Raw genomic sequence first — 23,835 nt, 5'->3', positions numbered from 1 at the left:
AAAAAAAAAAAAAAAAACTAGGCTGGGCATGATGGCTCATGCCTGTAATCCTAGCACTCTGGGAGATGGGAAAATTGCATGAGCCCAGGAGTTTGAGACTAGCCTGGGCAACACAGCAAGACCTTGTCTCCACAAATTAAAGACAAACAACAAAAAAACTAAAAAACTGTAATCAATTTTAAAATTAAGTTATGAAGCTATGCAATTTTTCATTACAATCAAATTCTATGCTTAGAAGAGAATTAACTTAAGCCTTTGTATATAGTCATTATTCAATAAGTTATTTGTTGATTTTTCTTAAGTTTGAATTCATATGAATTAGCAAGGATGAAAAAAGCAGGCATTTTGGAAGTACAAAACAACCTATCATCTTTATTGTGTCATTTTTACTGCTATTGACATTTATTAATGTGTTGGGGTTGTTTAGAAGTTAGAATATTGAGATAAAAGTAAGTAATGTCTTCATTGTCCTCACCTCTATATGGCATGTCTTTGGCACTCATTCCAATCACTCTATCAATATTCACATAACTGGGGTTCCAGAAAAAAGGCATATTCTCTACGTAAGAACACCCCTCAGGACCACATTCCCTTTACTTACACCCTGGGTCTTAGTTCTTTATATTCTCTTTTCCCCTACACTTTGCATGATAAGGTCTCCTTTAGCTTGTTTTCTTTACCTAAAGTAGCCAAAAATCTATCCCAAGAAAAGTAGGTGACTACTTCCAAAGATATTCAATATAAAACTACCCAGTAGAGACTACTTCCAGGTACTCTCAATAGAGTTACTTCTGGTAACAAATAGCAATCATTCAGGGCAGATTGGTTTACTTTTGCCTTTGTTTCAGTTTAAGCACTGTTCAATTGTAAGATAGAAAGGAAGTTGGAAGCATTTCTAGCACTAAATTCCAAAGTGATGAATATGTATTTTAGGGGTCTCCAAACCCAGGGCCATGGACTAGTACCTGCCAATGGCCTATTAGGAACAGGGCTGCAAAGTAGGAGGTGAGCGGTGGGCGAGCCAGCATTACCACCTGAGGTCTGCCTCCTGTCAGATCAGTGGAGGCATTAGATTATCATAGGAGTGTGAACCCCATTGTGAACTGTGCATGCGAGGAATCCCAGTTGAGTGCTCCTTATGAGAATCTAACTAATGCCTAATGATCTGAGGTGGAACAGTTTCATCCTGAAACCACTTCCCACTCCCAGGCCCCATCCGTGAAAAAACTGTCCTCCACAAAACTAGTCCCTGGTGCCAAAAACGCTGGGAAATGCTGCTTTAGAAAACTTTGAAAGTGTAGGTGCCTCCTCCTATTAACTTTCAGTAGAGTATGATCCCTCATAGATCCATAGCGTCATCTAGTTCAGTGGCAAAGCAGCAATATTAAGTTTATATTGGGTTTTCTACTTTATAGAAAAAAGGACATTTTAAATTTTATAGGTACTTTTAGCTTTTCTCCAAATCAGGTTGTGCAATTTAAATCTAGGTTGAAAAATACATATTTGTCTTGGTAAATTAGAATTTGATCTCTTATGTACATATAAGAAAATTTCTTTCTTACAAGATTTGACATGCCTCATGTGGTGTTTAAAATATTGAGACACATCATTTGGTGACCTCTAAATATATTAGATATCTTTATTAATCATATTGTTGTATGAAATCTTTATCGTGCATGTGTATGTTATTGTGTAGAGGAAACATGAAAGTTTTTTCCAAACTGTTATTTGTGTAAATTTACATTGGATTGTTAAGGCCTTCCTTTTTCTACTTGAGATATTTCCACTAAGGGATGAACTTACCAACCCTTTCCATATAGTCTGTAAGTAATCACTGTTCTCCAGGCTGAATTTCAAGTTACACGAATGGCATAAACAAATATTTTCAATATAGTATAATTAGTACAATCTTAGGATTTATGACAGGTTATGAGTCTACCAAGGCTATATATAAGAGGCAGCATTTTAATCTGAAAACAGATGCTTTACTAAGTTGATATTTAAGTTGATGCTTTGAGGAAAAATAGGGACTTTGTGGGCACACAAATGAAAGAAAGGCATTTGAGATATAAAAGATACATTCAAAGGTATAGAAATAAGAGATCATGGGAAAAATCAAGCAATTCAGTTACAAAGGAAAACAAGGGAGGAGAGTGGGAAGAATGATTTTTAAAAAGCTGGTTCAGCAGTTTAGTGTCAAACCATGGATGACCTATCAAGCTATGACCTTGAAGGTAACGAAAGGCAACCGTTGGGTTTTAAGCATCAGAGTAATACGATCACTTACATATTTCAGAATTTAATGCATAGATTAAAAAATGAAGAAATTACAAGTAGGGGCACAAGTTAGGAGGCAACCCAACATACCAAAGAAGACAGAGGCTGAACTGAAGAGATGGTGATGAAGTAAGAGATGATGGTTGAAATGAGAAACTGGATTAGGAAAACAAACATTTAGGAGTTAGACTAGAAAATAATTCATGATTGTAGAATATTGAGTGTACGGTGAAAGAAGTAGAAAGTAACTTGGGTTCACAGCCTGTGTATGTGGGTGGACAGTGGACATTTCATAGAGAATGTGGGTCAAAGCATTTTAGGATATCAATTTTAAACATACTAAATATGAAATAGCTGTGTGTCATTCTGGTAAAGATGTTTCTGAGACATTTGAATATATAATATGGGTATGGAATATATAATATGGGTATGGAGCTCAGAAAAGTGTTTTATAGGCTAGAGACTCAACTTCTGGGGTTATTACATAGAAAATGGCAAGCCCTAAGAATAGACAACAATGTATAGGGAGAAAAGTAGACCAAAGTCAGCACTTAGGGAACACCAGTATTTAAAGTGTTTTCACTGCTTTCCATAAGAAATTTAACCCTCGATTATATAAATTATTTGGTAAAATTTTGGACTTTGGCTATATTTAATCAGTAACACTTAACCAGCGTATTACTATTTAAAATGTAGACATTCACACTATCTATAAAATCCATCTTAAAATAATGAACTATGTTTAGTGAAATAGCTTGTACATGATTTATAATTCCATCTAGAATAATCAGAAAAAATAAAATTAAAGCAAAATCAACCAAACAAAACCATTTATTTGAAGGCACTATAAAGCTGTTGAGGCAGGCAAGATTGAGAGGTCAAGCTTGTAAAGAAGAGAAGCTCACTGAAATCAGTGCTACATTCAGCATATCACTTTTCCCTCCAGGGTATTTGCCTATTAATACTTGGAGAAGAAAGGGAGACTGAAAATCCAGGATTAGGAAAGATGCTGAGAGTCAGGAAAGCCAGCGAATTATTTGGCAATCTCAAAGAGCTACAAAGAGCTAAGGAAACAAAAATTAGACTTCAGGGCTGGCAGGAAAGAGAACTTGAGAAAACATGTTCCAGAAAGAAGTGAACAAGATACTTGGAGATTTTCCCCTTGAGGCATTTTTAAAAATTCTTAGCTCTTCCATAATGAGCTAAGAATTTTAAAATTCTTCTAGGGAAGAGCCTAGAAGAAAAGCAAAATACTATGAAGTAACCACTGGACAACAGATGAGCCATTAGTTCATACAACCATAAATCTACCATGACCTCTAGAGAAATGGCATGCTTTAAAATGATGATACAAGTATACAATATTTTAGTATCAACAATATACCAGTTTATAACCTTATATTAAAACTGAAGTAATATTAAAGATACAGAATTTTTACAAGCTAGAATAAATTCATATGGGAATGATTTAGGAATAGTCTTTGTGAATTAAGGAGAAAAGTAACCTGTAATGCAATTAGACATGCTGATCTAATAATTTTTTTTTTTTTTTTTGAGTTAGAGTCCTGTTCTGGCACCTAGGCTGGAGTGTAGTGGTGTGATCTTGACTCACTGCAACCTCCGCCTCCCGGGTTCAAGTGATTCTCCTGCCACAGCCTCCTGAGTAGCTGGGACTACAGGCATGCACCACCATGCTCAGCTAATTTTTGTATTTTTAGTGGAGATGGGGTTTCACCACATTGGCCAGAATGGTCTCGATCTTCTGACCTTGTGATCTGCCTGTCTCAGCCTCCCAAAGTGCTGGGATTACAGGCATGAGCCACCACGCCCGGTCACTGGTCTAACAATTCCTTAAGATTAAAACCAGGTAGAAGTAACTATATTTTACATTTCACTTGTTATAATTTAGTTGGTCATAGAGAACATTTGCCAAAAGCTTAAGAAGGCAAATACTTTGAGTAAGTTCATTTGGACATTCTTTGATCATAGTTTATTTCTCCCTTTAGAAATCCTTTTAAAATGAACAAGATAGTTTTTTTCTAATTAATATTACATTCATTGGGTCCATTTAGCAAGGCTGGATGGGTATACATGTAATGCTAAAATTAAGTAAGTCCTGTCTTGCCAGGAAGCTCATGAAACGAATGGTCTGCTAGCCACCACGACTTGCTGCATGGTTACTTTGCATGTCACAAAGAATGACGTAGAATTTTCTGAAATTAACCTTGGCAGTCCAAGATTTACATTAATGCAAGGGGTGGTAAAATGTAAAAAATCATAATATAATTCTGAAATGATGCCATCATTCCTTTTTAGAAGATTACAGGAACATAGACTTGTATATGCATAAAACACATTATAATATTATAAAATGATCAGTATTAGGGAGTCTTTTGAATTTCAATAAAAAGACAGAATTACAAAAATATATGGCATATTAGTGTGCATTGTATTTGTATGTTTGTGTATGTTTGTGTGTTTGGGTGTGTGTTTTACATAGCTAGCCTCCTTCATCTGAATGTGGTATGGGGTATGTGTTTGTGATTGCCTATGTGTGCAATACATTTGTATACATCAATAACAAGTATTTATTATGTATATAACTGATCAGAAACAATAATTCTATTAAAGTGACTTCTGCTGATATAGTACTTTAACTTTCAATATTTTTCATGTCTATTAACTAATTTTATCTTCATAATAACCTGTTAGATAATTAAGTAATACTGTCTTCATAAGGCTGTGAATAGGCTATTTTTTCTTATTTAGAATTTTACTTTTTCTCTTCCTTATACAAAGAGAGTTGGTCGAGCTTTACTATTGCAAAGTGTTTTTCTACCCCATACATGTGGAATTAATAAGAAGGGCTCAGTGGTCCTCAAAGCCACAAGATACTACATTTAGGATTAAGTCACATATATATATATACACATATGCATATACATATGTACATAAAAAGTGTTAAGATTTTAAGATTAAAAGGGTATTTTAACAAGAATATCTAAGACCAAGTTGACCTTGTCTTGTTCCTACGCACTTGTGCAGACACTCTCCATTCACTGTGATGCAGTTGTTTGGTATTCAGGGATCTTATGGGTGATGGTGGCTGCCATCCTCCTCTCTCACTACAAACACACTGCTTAGATAATGTGCCATTATCATATCCTTTTTTACTAATTCTTTATCAAATATTTCATAGTGCCCTGATTTTGCTAAATATTATTGTTTGCTTCAATCTAATAAACTAAATGCTAATGTACAAATTACCATGAACTGTTTGATACACCAACTCACTTGAGGAAACCACATCTACTAAAGAAACTTAAGAGGCCATAGTTTCCTATTTAGAAGAGTAATTAGAGTAAGCAGAGCTTTGGACACTGTGGCAGAAAAACAAAGATCTTCCCGGTACATATTCAATCCAGCTCTTATGGCAACAAAATCTGCTTAGGTACATGAAAGCCAGGGTAATGTGTTGACTGGATGTACTTACAGGTCACCATGAATGAGTCCATAGATCTGTGACATGCTCTGATGATAGATTCCTTTCAAAATAACTATGAGGAGAATCACCACAAAAGCTGGTAGTCCCCAACTCAGAAGGAAAAACAGCAGATATCGCCTCTCTGTGTGCTCATCATTCATCACCAGCACGTACCAGAAATTCACAGACTAAGGAAGAAAATAACATAAAATGAACAGGCTCTTTTTTAATGACATAGAACACAAATGTACCTGGCTTAGGCAATAAGTTACTGACCAACAAAGGGCCAGGATCTACTTAAGGATTAGTTTTGATATTTTTTTTTTTTTAGTTAGTTCATACATTCATTCTTTCATAAGAATTTCATTCTTACCCAATAAATTCAGGATACCTCAAATTCTGGAAACACAGTGAAATATTTAGTTCATTTTCTGTATTTTTTTATTTGCCTTAATTTGCTCTGAGTTACTCTCAGTTACAATCCTCTATGATTGCTTTGTAAATGTGTCTTTGAAGAAACATACACTGATATGCAAATCTACTTCCCACATTTACTTCCAGGTGATGATGAGGTAAAGAGCCCTATATTTTCAAACTTTTTGACAATTTTTATTTATTGAGGGCCTATCATATGGCAGGGCCAGATACTGTTCTAGCGGGAAAATAGCGTTGAAGACAACCTTGGTCTCAGTGTCCAGTGGAAGGTGTTGACAAATAAACAGAAAATGATCACACAGAGAGAAAGTACTATAGCAGGGTTTGTTTTGTGGTCCATGTTTCCCAGTTTATACTCTCTCCCTTTTGTTCATTCACATGACAATTATTTATTGAGTGCTTACTAAATTTCACAGAGCAGTGTAGGCACTGGGGATACAGCAGTGAAAGAGATGGGGTGGTATTTACTTTTTTGAACCTTAGTTTCCAAATAAGTAGGACATAAATAATTAAGGGCAGTATTTCTTTTATATTATATTTATGTCACATCTTATATCTGTTATTTCTTACTGAGATAAAACATATAAATGGGACAAGTGTGTAGAGAGTGAGGGGGGATGAGGGGACACATTAAATAAATAGAGTAAGAAAACTGAGGCCTATAAATGTTATGTTGGCTCCAAATCCCACACTTAACTTAGATCTAAGTCTTCTAAGTGTCTTCTTTCCATGAGGAATGCTTATATTTACTTATAAGCACACCAAAACACACAAACATACACAAACATACAAATACAATGCACACTAATATACCATATATTTAGTATAGAAACAATATTGAATGTCATGCCATACATATTTCAAACAGTAATACCTATTGCCTGGATAAATCCTCTGTCTAAGTTTTGCATGGTAGAAAGAGAGTGAGTATGAATGAATTATATATTATGTCTATATTATTATATGTCTATATAATTCATTCATACTCATTAATGTTATACTTTAACTCAGGCAAGTGACAACATTTTCAGAGCCTCAGTTTCATGTGTACAACAAGGTTATTACAAAGATTAAATGAGATATTACATGCAAAGTGCTGAGCACATACATAGTCAATGCTGGAAAATGTCACTGCCTCTTCTTAAGTCTCCTATTAGGAGGTCAGACAGTGTGAAAGGCAAAAGATAAACACTTTTCTATTTGAAAAATACGTACTGCTAATGTTTGTGGGAAGGCTTTCAGATGTTTTATTTACTGAGGCTTCTGAGTAAGATTTTATCTGTACCAAATTAGCCTTGAGGGATTAGTATTAGGCTAAACCAGGGAAGGATAAAAATGTTTGGTTACTTAGAGACTTGTGTCTCTGAATTTTATTTCCTGCCAGCACTCCATATCTCTATGTATATCTGCTTATTTGTAATTATGAAGCATGTTTTGAGTCGTTGCTTATATAACTTTGTTCCAACTCATTTTTAAAAATTACTAGATCCAGCATTTTTTTTTCTTTTTATAACTAGTATAGGGATGTGGACTCAAATAAGTGGGGTTGTGTCAAATATTGTTGCTGGGGGAGTCAATACTGTCTGTTAAAGAATGAAAATTCATACAAAGCAAGGATCATTGATTAATCCATCTTCTAAACAAAAGTACTAATTATTTATGTTGGTTAGATGCTTGTGTGCATCCATGTAACATCGTAACTCAGTGGTGCAATAGGTGGAAGAGTCAAGGAGGAGGGTACAGATTGGTAAATGACTCTAAGGTGATTCATCATGATAAAGATTGAGACATTTTCAAAATGTCTGCTTTTACGCAGATGGACATTCGTTCCATCAGTTAGAATTACTCAACTTTTCAGCAGCTGTCTGGCCTTGACCACAGGCTCAGATAAGAATGAGACAAGTGTAATTGTTAGATTTATACATGCAGTGCTTCTGTCCCAAACAGCTCAAGGCCCAGTGTGGCTGAATTACTGAATACTTGGTTAAGCAAAACAAGCTTCAAATGTCATAAGCCTTTGCCAATTATAAATAAAAAATAATTTAAATTTCTTCTTAAAAGACTGTGATCACTGATTGGGAGGCTGAGGCGTGTGGATCACGAGGTCAGGAGATTGAGACCATCCTAGCTAACATGGTGAAACCCCATCTCTACTAAAAATACAAAAATCAGCCAGGCATGATGGCAGGTGCCTGTAGTCCCAGCTACTCGGGAGGCTGAGGCATGAGAATCTCTTTATCCCAGTAGAACTTGGCAGTGAGCCGAGATCGCACCACTGCACTCTAGCCTGGGCGACACAGTAAGACTCCATCTCAAAAAAAAAAAAAAAAAAAACAAAGAATATGATGATCACGGAAATATACTCTAAGAGAAGTACTTCCCATAATAATATCATTTTTAAAGCTATGGACTAGAAACACTAGAATGTAATGACACAACATTTAATTATTCTAGAAATATTATGGCCCAACATAAGATTTGTGTTGACTACCTCATTTCAAGTTTTACTTGAATTTTATTGTAATGTACTGTGGTAGGCACATTTTTGGACACATGCCTAGCTCATGAGCACCCCTTTTCCAAACTCTGCCTCTCTAACCCTCCTCCCACCACAGGCAAAGTGGGTTCAGTGTGCTCTGTGTACTCCCTGACGCTGCTCCCCTGGCCACAGCTGATTTGATCGGGGCAGAAGCCTGGCCCAGGCTGAGCCAATCATCTGCACTGAATTCCTTGATGTTCCATGACAGTCTAAGCTGGTCAACTAAAGTAAGAGGACATAGAAAGCGGGTAGCCATGAGCACAGTGAAGCAGAGGTGTGTTAGAGAAGAATGCTCACAGTCCCTTGTGAAGTCCAACTGTAGGTACAGTTCTTAGGTTCAGTGAGTTATCCAAAATGCCTTTAGGATTTCAATTTTGTTTACATTAGCTCGACTTAGGTAACTTAGTTTTTCTTTCTTCTTCCACCCAAAACTTGAATGAGATGTATTAATGTATTGCTTTCCCAAAGCAGTAGGGTTAAAATCTCCAGTTACCGCCATTTTTTTTAAAAAACCAAAAGAAGACCCTGGAGCATCTGACTATACAATATGTCCTCACTTAAAATCGTCAATAGGTTCTTGGAAACTGCAACTTTAAGCAAAACAGAGTATCACAAAACCAACGTTAGCATAGATTAATTGATGTAGAAAAGAGTTAAGTTCCTATGGCATATTTCTGGTCACAAAACAATGACCAAGTTTCTAAAGACCTAAATACTTCTCATATTAAACACTGAATTAAATGTGACCTATACATACCTTTAAGAAAGACTGATAAAAACAAGTGAGATGATTATTTTTACAAAATTATTTTTTAGAGACAGGGTCTTGCTCTGTCACCCAGGCTGGGGTGCAGTGGCACAATCATAGCTCAGTGCAGCCTTGAAGTCCTGGGCTCAAGCAATCCTCCCACCTCAGCCTCTCGAGTAGTAATTAGTTATCCAGGTTTTGGTGAATCAATGAGTGTCACTTGTTGTCATTATGGTGGATTAAATCAAGGAATAAATGTTTGCAAAGTGAAAATTGTCAGGAGCACTTTCTACCACTATGCAGGTCAAAGACAATCACAAACATGGCAGGCTCCCTGTGCACTTCTGTAAAGCATTGTTTATTGTCTTGCATTTACCTGATTTACTTTCTTCATATACTTTATAAATTTTTATTTTACAATAATTGTATTCATTTATTCATTCATTTTACAACCTGCTTATTCCAGTTCGGGGTCAAGGATGACCAGAGCCCATCCTGGCAGCTCAGGGCACAAGGCAGGAACCAGTTCTGGACAGGACGTCATCCCATCTCAGGGTGCACTCACATATACACACCCATGCACATGCACAGCGTGAACATCTAGACATACCAATTAAGCCAGTGTACACAGCTTTAGGATGTGAGAGGAAACCCGAGTACTACAAAAATCCATGCAAACATGAGGAGAACATGCAAACTCCACTGTGAAAAGAAAATAAATCTTGGGGCCCCCAAATCACTAAGCTAAAGGGAAAAGTCGAGCTGGGACTGCTTAGGGCCAACCTGCCTCCCATTCTATTCAAAGTTATCCTTCTGCTCACTGAGATAAATGTGTATCTGATTGCTTCGTTTGGAGAAGCTAATCAGAAACTCAAAACAATGCCTCAAAAAGTGTGTATTTTCTACCTATGACCTGGAAGCTCCCTCCCTACTTTGAGTCTTCCCACTTCTGCTTCGGGTTGTTCTGACTTTCCAGACTAAACCAATGTTCACCTTCCGTATGTCGATTGGTGTCTCATGTCTCCGTAAAATGTATAAAAGCAAACTGTGCTCTGACCACCTTGGGTACATGTTATCAGGACGTCCTGAGGCTGTATCATGGGCGTGTGTCCTCAGCCTTTGCAAAATACGCTTCCTAAAATAACTGAGACCTGTCTCAGATTTTCAGGGCTCACGTCTCACAGAGAGTAGCCAAAGCTAGCAATTTATTTATTTTCTCATCAATGTTACAACAAAATGATGTTGAATGAAATGATATTGATGACCTGTTGTATTCCTTTCCTTGAAATCATTGTTCTTCCTTCATAATTTAACTTGAGTATTAACAAATCATTATGTTTGCACAATTTTATGTTAACAGATATATAGCAAACGTGATCTGTGTGCCTGATTGACTATGCGTTTATCCAATGTGGAACTAACAGAACACCAGTTAGAAGGTGTCGCTCACCCAAATATGCTTCATGCTAACTAAACATAGCTTACTGTTCACAGTTTATCTTATAATTTTCCTGCTAAAGACTGTACTAAAATATTCAATGTGTATGTCTCTATTTACACTTCTGTTTCTAAGCTTTTAAAATGTTGTTAGAAGGATCTCATAAACTATCTTAAGACCACCCATCCTCACAATGTAGTCATGGCATTTTTAGCCAAAATGTTATTATGCCCAAAGTTAACCAACTACATCCATCCTACTTGATTGTTTCTACATTTCATACACACTCAGAATACAACCTTTCCTAGCATTAAGGGTCATTTATTTATTACATCTCCCCACAGGTGGGGAGTTCAGACATGGCGGGCTGCAGGTCCCGAGCCCTGCCCTGTGGGGAAGCAGCTAAGGCCCCGCGAGAATTTCAGTGTGGAGCCAGCGGCCGGCACTGCTGGGGGACCGGTGGTGCAGCCTCTGCAGCTGCTGGCCCGGTTGCTAAGCCCTTCACTGCCCTGGGCGGCTGTGCCAGCTGGCTGCTCCGTGTGCAGAGCCCGCGGAGCCAGCGCCCACCGGAACTTGCACTGGCTCGCGAGCGCAGTTTGCAGCCCTGGTTCCCGCCGGCGCCTTTCCCTCCACACCTCCCTGCAAGTAGAGGGAGGCGGCTCCAGCCTCAGCCAGCCCAAAGAGGGGCTCCCACAGTTCCGTGGCGGGCTGAAGAGCTCCTCAAGCGCCGCCAGAGTGGACGCCGAGGTCGAGGAGGCACTGAGAGTGAGGGCTGCTAGCACATTGTTACATCTCATCATGATCACCTAGGGAACTGTACTTCGGAGTACATAATTAAAAGCCCATATTAATAAATGTAAGGAAAACTATGTAATGCTATTTTTGAAAATTTCCTATTACAAACACAATCTATACAAATACAGAAAAGGAAGATTTGCAAAGCACTCATCCAAAAGTAAAGCTCCAGGTGCATAATAAGTAATATAAATGTTACATATTTTAAAAAATATACAAAATTCAAAAGGACATGATGATTAGTAACTTGATTTGCATCTTTGACATGGTTCTGCATGGATAAACTGCTTTTGGCCAATATCACTTGGCTTCTCTGGGTTTTAATTTCCTTCTGTAGTAAGAGGAGATGTTAAATTTTTAGTTATTAATAATTTCCTAACACTTTGTGATTGATTATTGCAGAAATGACAATTCTTTAAGTAAAAACACTAATGGCACGGATGTATACAGACTATGTTTTTTTAGCAGCAACACAGATCTTACAGGTCATTTTACCATGGCCCCTTATGAGGAAACTGAGGTAATGAAAGAACAGCATAGCTTTTTCGTCTTCTGGTTAGCTACAGAACTGGGAGTTTGCAACATAACTCCAATTGCCTTGTAAAGACTGATTATATTTAAGATTTATTTCCATATAAATTGACACAAATAGGCTGGGCACGGTAGCTCACACCTGTAATCCCAGCACTTTGTGAGGCCGAGGCAGGCAGATTGCTTGAGCCCAGGAGTTCAAGATCAGCCTGGGCAACATGGGGAAACTCCGTCTCTACAAAAACTACAAAGTACTAGCCAGGCATGATGATGCACGCCTATAGTCCCAGCTACTCAGGATTAGGCAGGAGGATTGCTTGAGCCTGGGAGGCAGAGGTTGCAGGGAGCTGAGATTGTGCCACTGCACTCCAGTTGGGGTGACAGAACAAGACCCCATCTCAAAAAGAAAAAACAAAAAAGTTGGCCGGGGTGGCTCACACCTGTAATCCCAGCACTTTGTGAGGCCGAGGCAGGCAGATTGCTTGAGCCCAGGAGTTCAAGATCAGCCTGGGCAACATGGGGAAACTCCGTCTCTACAAAAACTACAAAGTACTAGCCAGGCATGATGATGCACGCCTATAGTCCCAGCTACTCAGGATTAGGCAGGAGGATTGCTTGAGCCTGGGAGGCAGAGGTTGCAGTGAGCTGAGATTGTGCCACTGCACTCCAGTTGGGGTGACAGAACAAGACCCCATCTCAAAAAGAAAAAACAAAAAAGAAATTGACACAAATATTGACAATATTATTATTACATGATAGTTTCTTGTCCTCATTTTTTTCCCCACTCACTTTATATGCCAGTGGAGATATGCTTTACTCATATAAGTAAAAAGATAACCTGTTCTGTATCTTCATTTTTTTTCTAAGACTTAAGGGAAACTTACAAAGGCTTATCAGAATATAATACCTAAAACAATCGTGAACTGTGGGTTAATTTTTCTTTACCTTGTAGTACCTATTGAAATGCTTTGCATATAATTTTAATTGAGAAATACAAATAAATGAAGATGTACACAATTTGTTTTGAGCATTTAAAACATTTTATTGACTTTAACACTAATTTTATAATTCGGTTTAGTTCTGAGTTTGTTTATATACATATATATGCCACCTTGTTAAAAATAATTTGATTTAAATGTGTTTAAATTTTTAATTAAAATGGGTATATAATAGGTATATATTTATGGGGTAAGTGTGATATTTTGATACAGGCATACAATCTGTAATAATCAAATCAGAGTAATTGCGGTATCCATCACCTCAAGCAGTTATTATTTCTTTGTATTAGGAACATTCTAATTCCACTCTTTTTATTATTTTAAAATATACAATAAATTTTTGTTGAGCACAATCACCCTGTTGTGCTATCAAATACTAGATTTTATTCATCCTAACTATATTTTTCACCCATTAACTACTCCCGCCATAAAGAATTTTAGAAGACTCCATAATTTTAATTGATTTGGCTGAACTCATAATGAAGGACAAAAGTTAAGTGGTGAAAAGTGAAAAATGGTGAAGGTAATAGTTTAACGGGAAGAATGAAACAAATATTTATTTATTTTATTTTATTTTATTTTATTTTATTTTTTTGAGACAGAGTCTTGCTCTGTCACCCAGGCTGGAGTGCAGTGGCGCAATCCCAGCTCACTGCAAGCTACGCCTCCTGGGTTCACACCACTCTCCTGCCTCAGCCTCCCGAGTAGCTGGGACTACAGGCACTTGCCACCACGCCCGGCTAATTTTTTTTGTATTTTAGTAGAGACAGGGTTTCACCATATTAGCCAGGATGGTCTCGATCTCCTGACTTCATGATGCGCCCACCTCGGCCTCTCAAAGTGCTGGGATTATAGGCATGAGCCACTGTGCCCAGTCGAAACAAATATTTATTAATTGGTTAATAAATGTAGACCAAACATAAAGCTATATATCATTTAATCAAGACTTCTCTCCTAGGTTTTACTATGCTCTGTTTACACCGGAGGAAACGGAGGATGGGAGAAGTATATTTCTCAGAATTAGTAATTCAGGCTATTGGAATTTAAACTGATTCTGTGTTAAATGCAAGCAACCAATTGTAATACCCAGATATAATTTAAGTCAAATATAGATAGCAGTAAACTAAAAGACTGTGTCTACAAGCATATATACTTACATTCCTACACAAATCTATTTATTTTTACAATAACATTTTCTCTACTATTTTTCCCAATGTCCAGATAGAAAAATTGAAGACATACCTTGTTAAGTGTTTTGTCATAGGCCATAGTTATGCTTTCATATGTTCCATAAACACATATTCATTCACTTATTCATATATCTTTATAAAATGCATATTAGCATATGAGTAAAACATAAAGGAGAAATGCCTTTTAAAGTTAAAAATCGGCTACTTGAACTCCATAATTTTCATGGAGTTCAAAGATAGGTATCCTGACTGTTTTTTAATAGTTGATTATTAATTGTGTCACCAGAATCCTTAAACGGACCTATAGCATCAAGTTTAGTCAGAGATCACAGATGCTATTAATTTTATCTATTCCATACGCTCTTAATCATTCATTTCAGATGAGAGTCTAAGAAATGTTATCACTGGTCCTTGCCCCAGTTCTCCTCCCTCTTTCTTAATATTTATTGCATGAAATAAATTGCAAGACTTTTTGAGGACTGGAGAAGTCAGTATTTTCTGGGTGTGTCATTTCTATCTTGATACCAGTCTGTTGTCCTTAACACCTTTGATATCCCCCAAAAGTAAATCAATGATAAAGGAGAAACAAGTCTAATTTTAGCATTTCCCTTCCTGTTTTGCTATGCTCTGGCACTAAGTAGCCTTTCTACCAAGGAATAAATAACATGTACATTTGCTTGTTCATAGTCTGCTTACATTGAGAAATAAACGCACAAGATGTGAATGCTCAAGTACAACTGTAAAATGATTTCTAACCTTATTCTACCATTTTAAAAATGTGTTCTTCAGTTAAGCTGTAATTTCAAAAGAAAAGATTATATTTCAAATTAAGCTGTAACTCTAGGCATGAGATGAGCAGACTGCAAGAACAATGCAAGGTTTGTATATTTTTTCATAACTGATGCAGATTGCTATACAATCATTTAACTTGGTGACAGGAAGTGATCATAAAATTGAGCCAAATGAATATACAGGCAAAAATTGTCTATTTACCTATATCATATACGAATATCTCAATTTATTTGCAATTTATTTACCTCATGATCTGGAAATCCAACCGAGAGCATGTTTCATGTAGACATGAATAGTAAAAGCATAATTCCCAGGAATTTATTCTATGGATACGGCCCAAGTAAACAAATATTCAGAGTGTGAGGATATTCAAGGACACATTGTTTACTATAGCAAAAAGTAACACGATAACCAAAAAATTATGTAATGTCATCAACTGGAGCCCAGAAAAATAAATTATGTAATAACCATATTATAGCATAGGAAAAAGATATACCCATTCATGGTAAACTTAAAGATGTCCATATATATATACACATGCACATGCATATACATATACACGTAACACATATATACACTATATATAAATATATGTACACTGTATATATATACACACACACATACAAGAACACACATGTGCTTATTTAAATATTCATAAATATTGTCTATGCATGGAATATTTATGGAGAGATACACAGGAAAACAGTAGTGTTTACTTTCAGGAATTGGTACTGAAGGTAGAGCAGAGAATGGAGAATGCAAGAAATAGTGAGAAAAAGATGTACTTTTTATTTAGTATTCAATTATGTTTTGTATATGCCATGTCTAAAATGAAACCAAATCAGAACAGAAGAAGGAAAAATAGAACTAGCAAAATAGAGTAAAGATACTGCACGATTTTAAATTCTCATTGTCAATGTTTCTTAAAGGAGATATAACCCTGCCTTCTTAAGGGAGAAATGATTTCAATAGTTTCAAGGGAGTGCTCTTACATGAAGAGCAAACAGAAGGATAATTCAATATGTGGCCAAGAAAGGAATGTATGATTTGTTTCCTTTTAAAAAATAAGCAAAATAATTTGTTACTACATCTTCGCCTTGCACTGTGTGACCTCTCTGTCAAAGAAAAGGAAAGCCTGAAGAAACAGAGGCAAGGCTGTTATTTATGGAGCCTGTTATGAGCAATGCATCTACTTTAATAAAGGGTTAAAGGTTCTCCAGCTTGCTAAGGCTTTACAGCTAGTTAGTGTCCACTTTACTCAAAGTCAGACCTCTTTCCACTACATGAAGTTGATTTTCTTTGGTTAAAAAGAAGGTATAATTTATATTGGAAAAGTAGAGCAGTCAAGATGTTTTCAAATCTATGAAATTTTAGCCACAACATATTATCTTAACAAATAATATGGGTAAATATGTACAGAGTATGCAGTCTGTCCCAGACACCATTTCAAGCTCATCCTATGTATTAATTCATTTTATCTTTTCACAGTCTGTAAAGAGAGGTAGTATTATTACAACTTGAGTTTTCAAATAAGAAAATCTAGGCTCAGAGAGCTTATGTAACTTGTTTACCAATAAAATTTTCCCTAAGCTACTCTAAAAGTAATCTAAATTTATTATAAGGCACTAAAAGTTTAGGATATAAAAGTAAAATAATTTTCAAGATAAAGTCATATAAATGTATTCTAAGACTGAAGATATAATGCAGATAAAAATAAACATTAACAGTTCTGACATGCTTAACTCAGTAATTACAAATTTATGATTAATTTATTGTCATAAGCTATGCACAGACATAAGTAGTATCATATTCACTCCTATATTACTAAAAAAAAGAAGTAGAATCATTGAAGTAAAAATTCTCTCAATTTTATTCAACCTAATTCAACCAATGGGATTGAGCTAATAGTAGTCTAACCTTCTACATAATGTTTTTAAAACAGATTTTAGAAAAAAAAATTTTTAGCAGTCACTATTTTATGAATGGGAAAATGTTGGTTGGTGAAGTGACAACCTCTGAACATAAAATAATTCATTAAAAGTAACCTAAGTAGAATTCAGAACTTATTGACTTTTCCCCTTGTGGTCACACCACAAACCATGAAAAATGTGTGGTGTACCATCTGAAATACATTAAACTTCACTGGTACTTTAAATAGCTTTCCTAAGCCATTAGCCATCCAGAAATCTAATTGGTCTACTAAATGTGAATCAGCCACAATCATATTTACCTAACTTGAAGAAGAGATGTAGAATATACCAATCTTCATTAACTTGGGTGAAATCATATATGTGATTTTGTCTAATGCTCCCTGAAAGCAGAAAATCCATCTAAAACATGTTTGAAAGTTGGTCATTTCCCTCTCAATATTTTTCAGTGATTGAATTCACTCTACTTTTAGAAAAGCCTCTTCAACTTTGACAGTTTTATTGGCTATGAAAACTCTTAACCTGAATCAAAAATTTCCTTCCCTAATTTTTGACCCATTTGCTCTGGTTCTGCCAAATGGAGCTACATAGTCCACCCTTTCCTGTAGTAGCCCTTCCGGTATTTGTAGACAGCCATCACATCTCCCTAAATTCTTTCCAGGTTAGTTATGCCCAGCTGCCTCAAAGTTTCTTAGAGGGTTGTTTTCCAACTTCTCATTGGATAATTAATGTTCCTGTTGAAACATGACCCATGAGAGTGGTTGCTGTGTCCCAAAATAGTCTGAATTTTGTAGATTACAATGTAACCATGTCTGATTCCATACTGCTATCAATGCAACCTAGGTGTGTGTTGTTTTTGCAGTTACTGTAGTTGTTATTGTTAAGCATTCTGGTCACATATTTAATTGCTGCCAAGTTTATGTTAAATTATAATTTTCAGTAATTTACATTAACGTCCATCAGATGATGTCTCTTTCATTCCAGTTTTTAATTTATCACAGTACAGTTTCTCTTCATTAGCTCTACCTGTAATCTTAATGCAGGCAGCTCTCTGCTGCAGCTGTCCTTTCAGTTCTGTACCACATGCATATCTGATAAGCAATTTCCTGTGTTTTCATCCAAGCAATGAAACAAAAATTCTGAATAGGTCAAGGGCATGGACAAAGACCTTTAGCACAGCACTGGGGACCTCAATCCAGGCAGATAGATAACAACATAAATAGGGTACATTTAAAAAAGTTTAACTCAGATAAACTCTTAAAGAATTTTGCAATCAGAAAATCTTGCAAATGTTATTCTAATTTCAGCAGATATGTAAGTTTTATGTTATATGCTTTAAATTCACTTTTATTTGTAAATTTTTTTGAGAGGGGAGCTTGAAAACACCATAAATTGTCCATGATTAAAACTGCTGAAAGAGCTATAAAATATTAATAATTATTTTATGAGTTTGGAATTATTATCTCTATATGCAGATTTAGAAACAAAACTTGGTGAGAGTCAATAGTTTAATTAAGCTTACACAGATAGTAGCAGAGCCAGAATTCAAACCCAGATCCGGGGTGCCACTTGTTTCAACTAGTTCTATTAGCTAAATAGTTCAGTCCTCTTCTTCAGCCCCCACTACTATCATATCATACTGGGGAAAACAACCCTTCTTTGAGCCTGTGTGGTATTCTCTCATAATATCACCACCTCATTTTCTTTTTCTTTTTACCATTATTTCACTGTTGCTACAACCTTATTCTTCAACAAGAAAAAAGAATATGCAAGGGACTGAATGCATCTGTTTTCATAAAATAGTTTACATGCATACTCAGAAATGAATATGAAACTGTATCACATGAAAAACTTAACAATACCATTACACAGAATGCATTATCAAATGCAGCATTTTAGTTGAGCCATTTAATTAGTGACGTTAATACTATGCACTGTCCTCCTCTTTATCAAACATATCAGCCATTTATCAACCAAATCAACAAAGAATAATGGAGATAATTTGAGATTTTAGTTAGAAAAGGAGAATTGAAATTTCTCTGCCAACATGTATTAGTTCCTCAGGTGAGTATGCTAGGACTCTGCTGGTCTCACTCTGTACCTTCTCCCCAAGTAATCTCTTCCAAACCAATGGCTCCATTTTCCAACTCTAAGCCAATAACTTCCCAGTGCATTTTTTTTTTTTAGACGGAATTTCGCTTTTGTTGCCCAGGCTGGAGTCCAATGGCATCATCTTGGCTTACTGCAACCTCCGCCTCCTGGGTTAAAACGATTCTCCTGCCTCAGCCTCCCTCATAGCTGAGATTACAGGCACCCACCACCACACCCAGCTATTTTTTTGTATTTTAGTAGAGACAGGGTTTCACCATGTTGGCCAGGCTGGTCTTGAACTCCTGACCTTAGGTGATCTGCCTGCCTTGGCTTCCCAAAGCGCTGTGATTCCCAGTGTATTTCTAAAGTGTAGGCCTCTCTTCTGAGCTTTAGCTTCATGTGTCCCCGTCTCCTCAAAGTTCCCACTGGAGGTTTCATAGACACTTCACATTCAGCATGTCCCAAACGAAACTCACCAGCTTTTCCCCATTGTTCAGTGATCATAATTTCAGTTACCAGTATCCACCAGATACCCAGGCCAGAAATTTGGGGAGCATCCTGGGTTCCAACTTCTGCATTCCTCACAACCAGTCTTTACATCCTATAGTTCTAATTTTAAAAAATCTCCAAAGCAGTCCTCTTCCCTTTGCTTCTACTGCTACCTCCCTAGTTCACGCTACCATGATTTCCCCTTGAATACAGCTAAATCTACTTAATTGGCTTGCCTATCCACCCTTTCCTGTCTCATATTCACTACAAACAGGGAGATCTTTCTAATATCTAAATCTTATCATGTCACTCCTTTACTTAAAAACCTTCTATTACTTTTCCTAGAAAAATGTTCTAATTTCCTACTGTGCTTTATAGGGCCCGCATTGCAGACTTCATCTCTAACCACTCCATTGTTTCAAATCCTACTAGATTTCCGTAATTTCTTCAAACTCACAATGCTCTCTACCATTGTACAGTTTATAGGGTGTTTTTATTTGGCATTTATATCCTGAGAATGCAGTGATGGATATATGGAATTACTTCTACTTCAGTACAGAGTATCAGACATTAAGACCACTCCACCCAGATTCATTAAAAGATTAAAGGGGCGGGGAGAGGGAATGAGGTACCAACCTGAATGAGCATCCAGCTAAACTGGCAAAGGTACAGGTAATGTGTGACAGCAGCCACAGCTGAACAGCTCTCCTCAGCGAGTTGGGGACTTGCATATGCAGACGCCAGAAACAGAATCTGTAAAAAAACAGATACTTCTATTTTTAAAATATGCTAAAATTGATGAAGAATATTAAGAAAGTAAATGCTTTCTTATCTAAATCTATGACTCAGTGATTCCATGGGAAAGTAAATTGACTTGTTGTCTAAACTGATATGACTTTAAGAGTCATTCTAAAAATGGCAATATATGGATTTTTATATTTCTAAGAAATAATGCATGATATGAAGTTATGCTACATGTTGCTCTAGGCTCTCATAAGGAAATTCGCAAAGTAAACCTTGTTCTTATCATTGATGAGCAAAACTCCCATGAAATACATTTATTTTAGCAAAGTAGAAATTAGTGGAAATACTACTCCTTGTGTAAATCAAAGCTAATGGGAGAGAAAAGAAAGAGAAATCAAATATTTGACTTTACCCATCACCTGCAGCCTCTTGCCAGGAAGTAACACAGACAACAAAACGGACTTAAAATGAGTTTAAAAATTCAAATTCTATGATTATCTTAATCTTTGATTTTTATTTCAAGAGCCTTCAAGCCTTTGTTCAAAAGTCACAATGAGGCCTCTCATAACCACACTATTTAAAATTGCATCCTGCTTTTTAATTTCCTTCTCACACACATAATTCCCCAACTCTACTTTTGTCTCTCTCTCTCTTAACCATCACACATCACCTTCTAACATGCTTTGTATTTGCATTTTTTTTTGTTTTTTGGCTATTAGTCTCACCTCCTAGAATATAATCCCCGCAAAGACAGGATCGTTGACTGTTTTACTCACTAATGTAACCCAAGCACATAGCTTAGTGACTGGCACATGGTAGGTACTCAATAAATACTTGCTGAGTAAATAAGCAAGTGAAGTAAATAACTCTTTCTGATTTCTATCTTTTCGTATTTTCTCCAATAAATGACTACTGTGTCAAATATTGCAAGGATGAGTGTAGATGGCAGGGGGAAACTTGGAGCAATAATATTGGGCTATAAATTCTCAATGAATAAACTCTGGCTCCCCCTTACAGATAGGAATCAACTTTTTGACTATATTTTCAGAGAGTACTACTGTGCCTGGAATATAGAGGTGATCAATAAATTGTTTATTATAAAAATGAATGATTTATTCCAAAAGCACAGAGGAGAAAACTAGTTGACTTATGCTTTAAAATCTCTCAACTTTTAAAAAGAAAACATGAATGCCTTTAATGCGATTTGAATTTATTTAAAAAAATAAATAACGTGCCCCAAAATAAATAAGACCACAGGACAAAATGTAGTTTAAATTCCAAGTGAAATATGCCCCTCCCCAATCCTCTTGTTACCAAGGACATGTCCATCAACTCCCCTTGAAAATTTCTACTCAAGTGTATTGGTAGGGCAGCATCCCTGTGGTAAATTCGTTAGGATCTGCAGTGAGGCTTTGCATGTTCCCAACATCTCAATTTCACAATGAAAGATGCACCTTAATCTGATTCCTCAATTACATAGGACCCAACATGCTAATTTAAAATGAATAATTATTAATAATTACCAATTTATTACTATAATTGCTATTGACTGTAAATTAATAAATCTACAATATGTATCTCTTATGCTGAAGTGACTCTTTCTTCTTGGAAATTATTCATTGAGTACCTTCCTGTGCCTGATCAAGTACAGAATTTAAAAAATCATTTTTTTAAGCTACGGACAGTGAACAAGTCCTTTTCCCCTTCTACTTCCCTCATCAATAATAGAAGGAAGTTGGAAAAAATCAACTCCAGAGTCTCTTTCTACTCCAAGACTCCAGAATAATTTTTAAAATGAGAAGTACCTTGATTCAACTTTCTGTTTACTTAGCCTTGGATTTGGTGCATTTGTAATACACACTATTAAAAAGAAGGCATGCCAGCATTTAAAGCAGAAAATAGAAATTTATGTAACATTATTTCCTGACAAATGTGTTCCCTTAAAAAAATAAAGCCCACAAATTCACCTTCCTAGAACACACCACAACATAGCTTTTGAATTATTAGAGATTATGCTTAGATTTTCCTTGACTTTTTTTGTCTAACTTTACCATTTATTCTGACCTTTATTATAGGTCATAATTTAAACCTTCCTAAATTCCACAATTATTCCTTGAACACCTTCTATGCACTAAGCACTGGAACTATGACTTAAGAGTATGGTATGGTTTAGCCAAAAAAAAAAAGGATAAAAAAGCAATCATTTTAACATTTCATGTTCTGTCTTTTCACAAAGGTGCATTTATTTCCATAAAGTCTTCATAAATGTAGGTACAATAAATTCAAGCCTTTCTAATTCAGATTCTATTATATGGATTGTGTTGAAGTTTACCTAGTAGTTTTGTTCTAATGAACTTAAATAGGTTGCTATATAATAGAATAGTGTAATCCAAATTATAATTGACTATGTTTACCTTTAAGCATTCTATGAAACTACCTATAAGTATATGCTGACTTAAATTATTTTTCAATATGTTTTCTTTGAAGCAACTAAATCAGTACAGATTCTTGTTTAAAACTGTATTTACTTTCAGAATAGTTTTAACATCCAAAATTCTATTCTTAAGGTATGATTTGATATTTTATTATACTCTAATCTCCTTTTCTAAATTATAAGAAGATCAGTTACAAATCTACTTTTGTAAACCATGAGTTGTTCCAGGTTATTACCTGAATAATGGGAATTGCTTCTGTCTGTACAGGAGATTAGTCAGCAAGAGAAGGCTGAGCTGTCACAATGCACATTGCTATAAAAGGGATGCACAAAGAATACTTGGAGAACTAGGTATTACATGTGACCAGGACTACCCAAAATTTCATTAACTTAATTTAAGACGGAAATAAAATGAGACCAAGTAAAACAAAATAAAGTCTCCCAGCATATTTAGCTCTCTCATTTTTAAGGCTACAAAACCTAAAAATAGATGGAGTTTCACCATTGCTCGTTTATTCAAACACAGAGATTACCAGAAAAAAAGGTTATTTTCACAGTCAGTTCTCTGAAAGCATTAAGTTGAACATGAACAAAAAAAGGAATTTTTCAAAGGTTCTCAGTTGTTCGTACGTTGATTTATTCAGTATGAATGAATGCTCAAGCACCCACTATCTACAAACTATTGTGCTGGGCAAGATGAAGTACATGATGGCAGAAAACTGCTGTATACCAGCATGGCGCTACATGTTTTCCCTCGTTCTTTTGTGTATAACTCATATATTAATAATGTGAAGTCATTATTGTTTTTACCCCAATTTAGTAAATAACGAAAGAAGAACTATAGGATAATTAACATGTTTAAAGGTCCTTAAACAAGTTTTAAATTTAAAATGGGATTCAAATTCTGGTATCCTGATTTGCA

The 23,835-nt window shown here is 35.9% G+C and overlaps 1 protein-coding gene across 1 annotated transcript in view; it reads right to left on the bottom strand.

Moving 5' to 3' along the window:
* Positions 1-23,835, bottom strand: part of ADGRV1 (adhesion G protein-coupled receptor V1) — a 605,676-nt gene that overhangs the window by 185,282 nt on the left and 396,559 nt on the right. The window contains exons 84-85 of the mRNA XM_011944259.1: positions 20,372-20,488; positions 5,771-5,949 (exon numbers count right to left, since the gene is read on the bottom strand). Of these exons, the coding sequence (XP_011799649.1) occupies positions 5,771-5,949; positions 20,372-20,488 (296 nt within the window). The remainder of the gene's footprint in view (positions 1-5,770; positions 5,950-20,371; positions 20,489-23,835) is intronic.

This window comes from Colobus angolensis, unplaced genomic scaffold, assembly GCF_000951035.1.
Source record: "Colobus angolensis palliatus isolate OR3802 unplaced genomic scaffold, Cang.pa_1.0 Scaffold23, whole genome shotgun sequence".
NCBI lineage: Eukaryota > Metazoa > Chordata > Mammalia > Primates > Cercopithecidae > Colobus > Colobus angolensis.
Note: the sequence above shows the minus strand (reverse complement) of the source record. Positions and strands in the feature narration are given on the sequence as shown.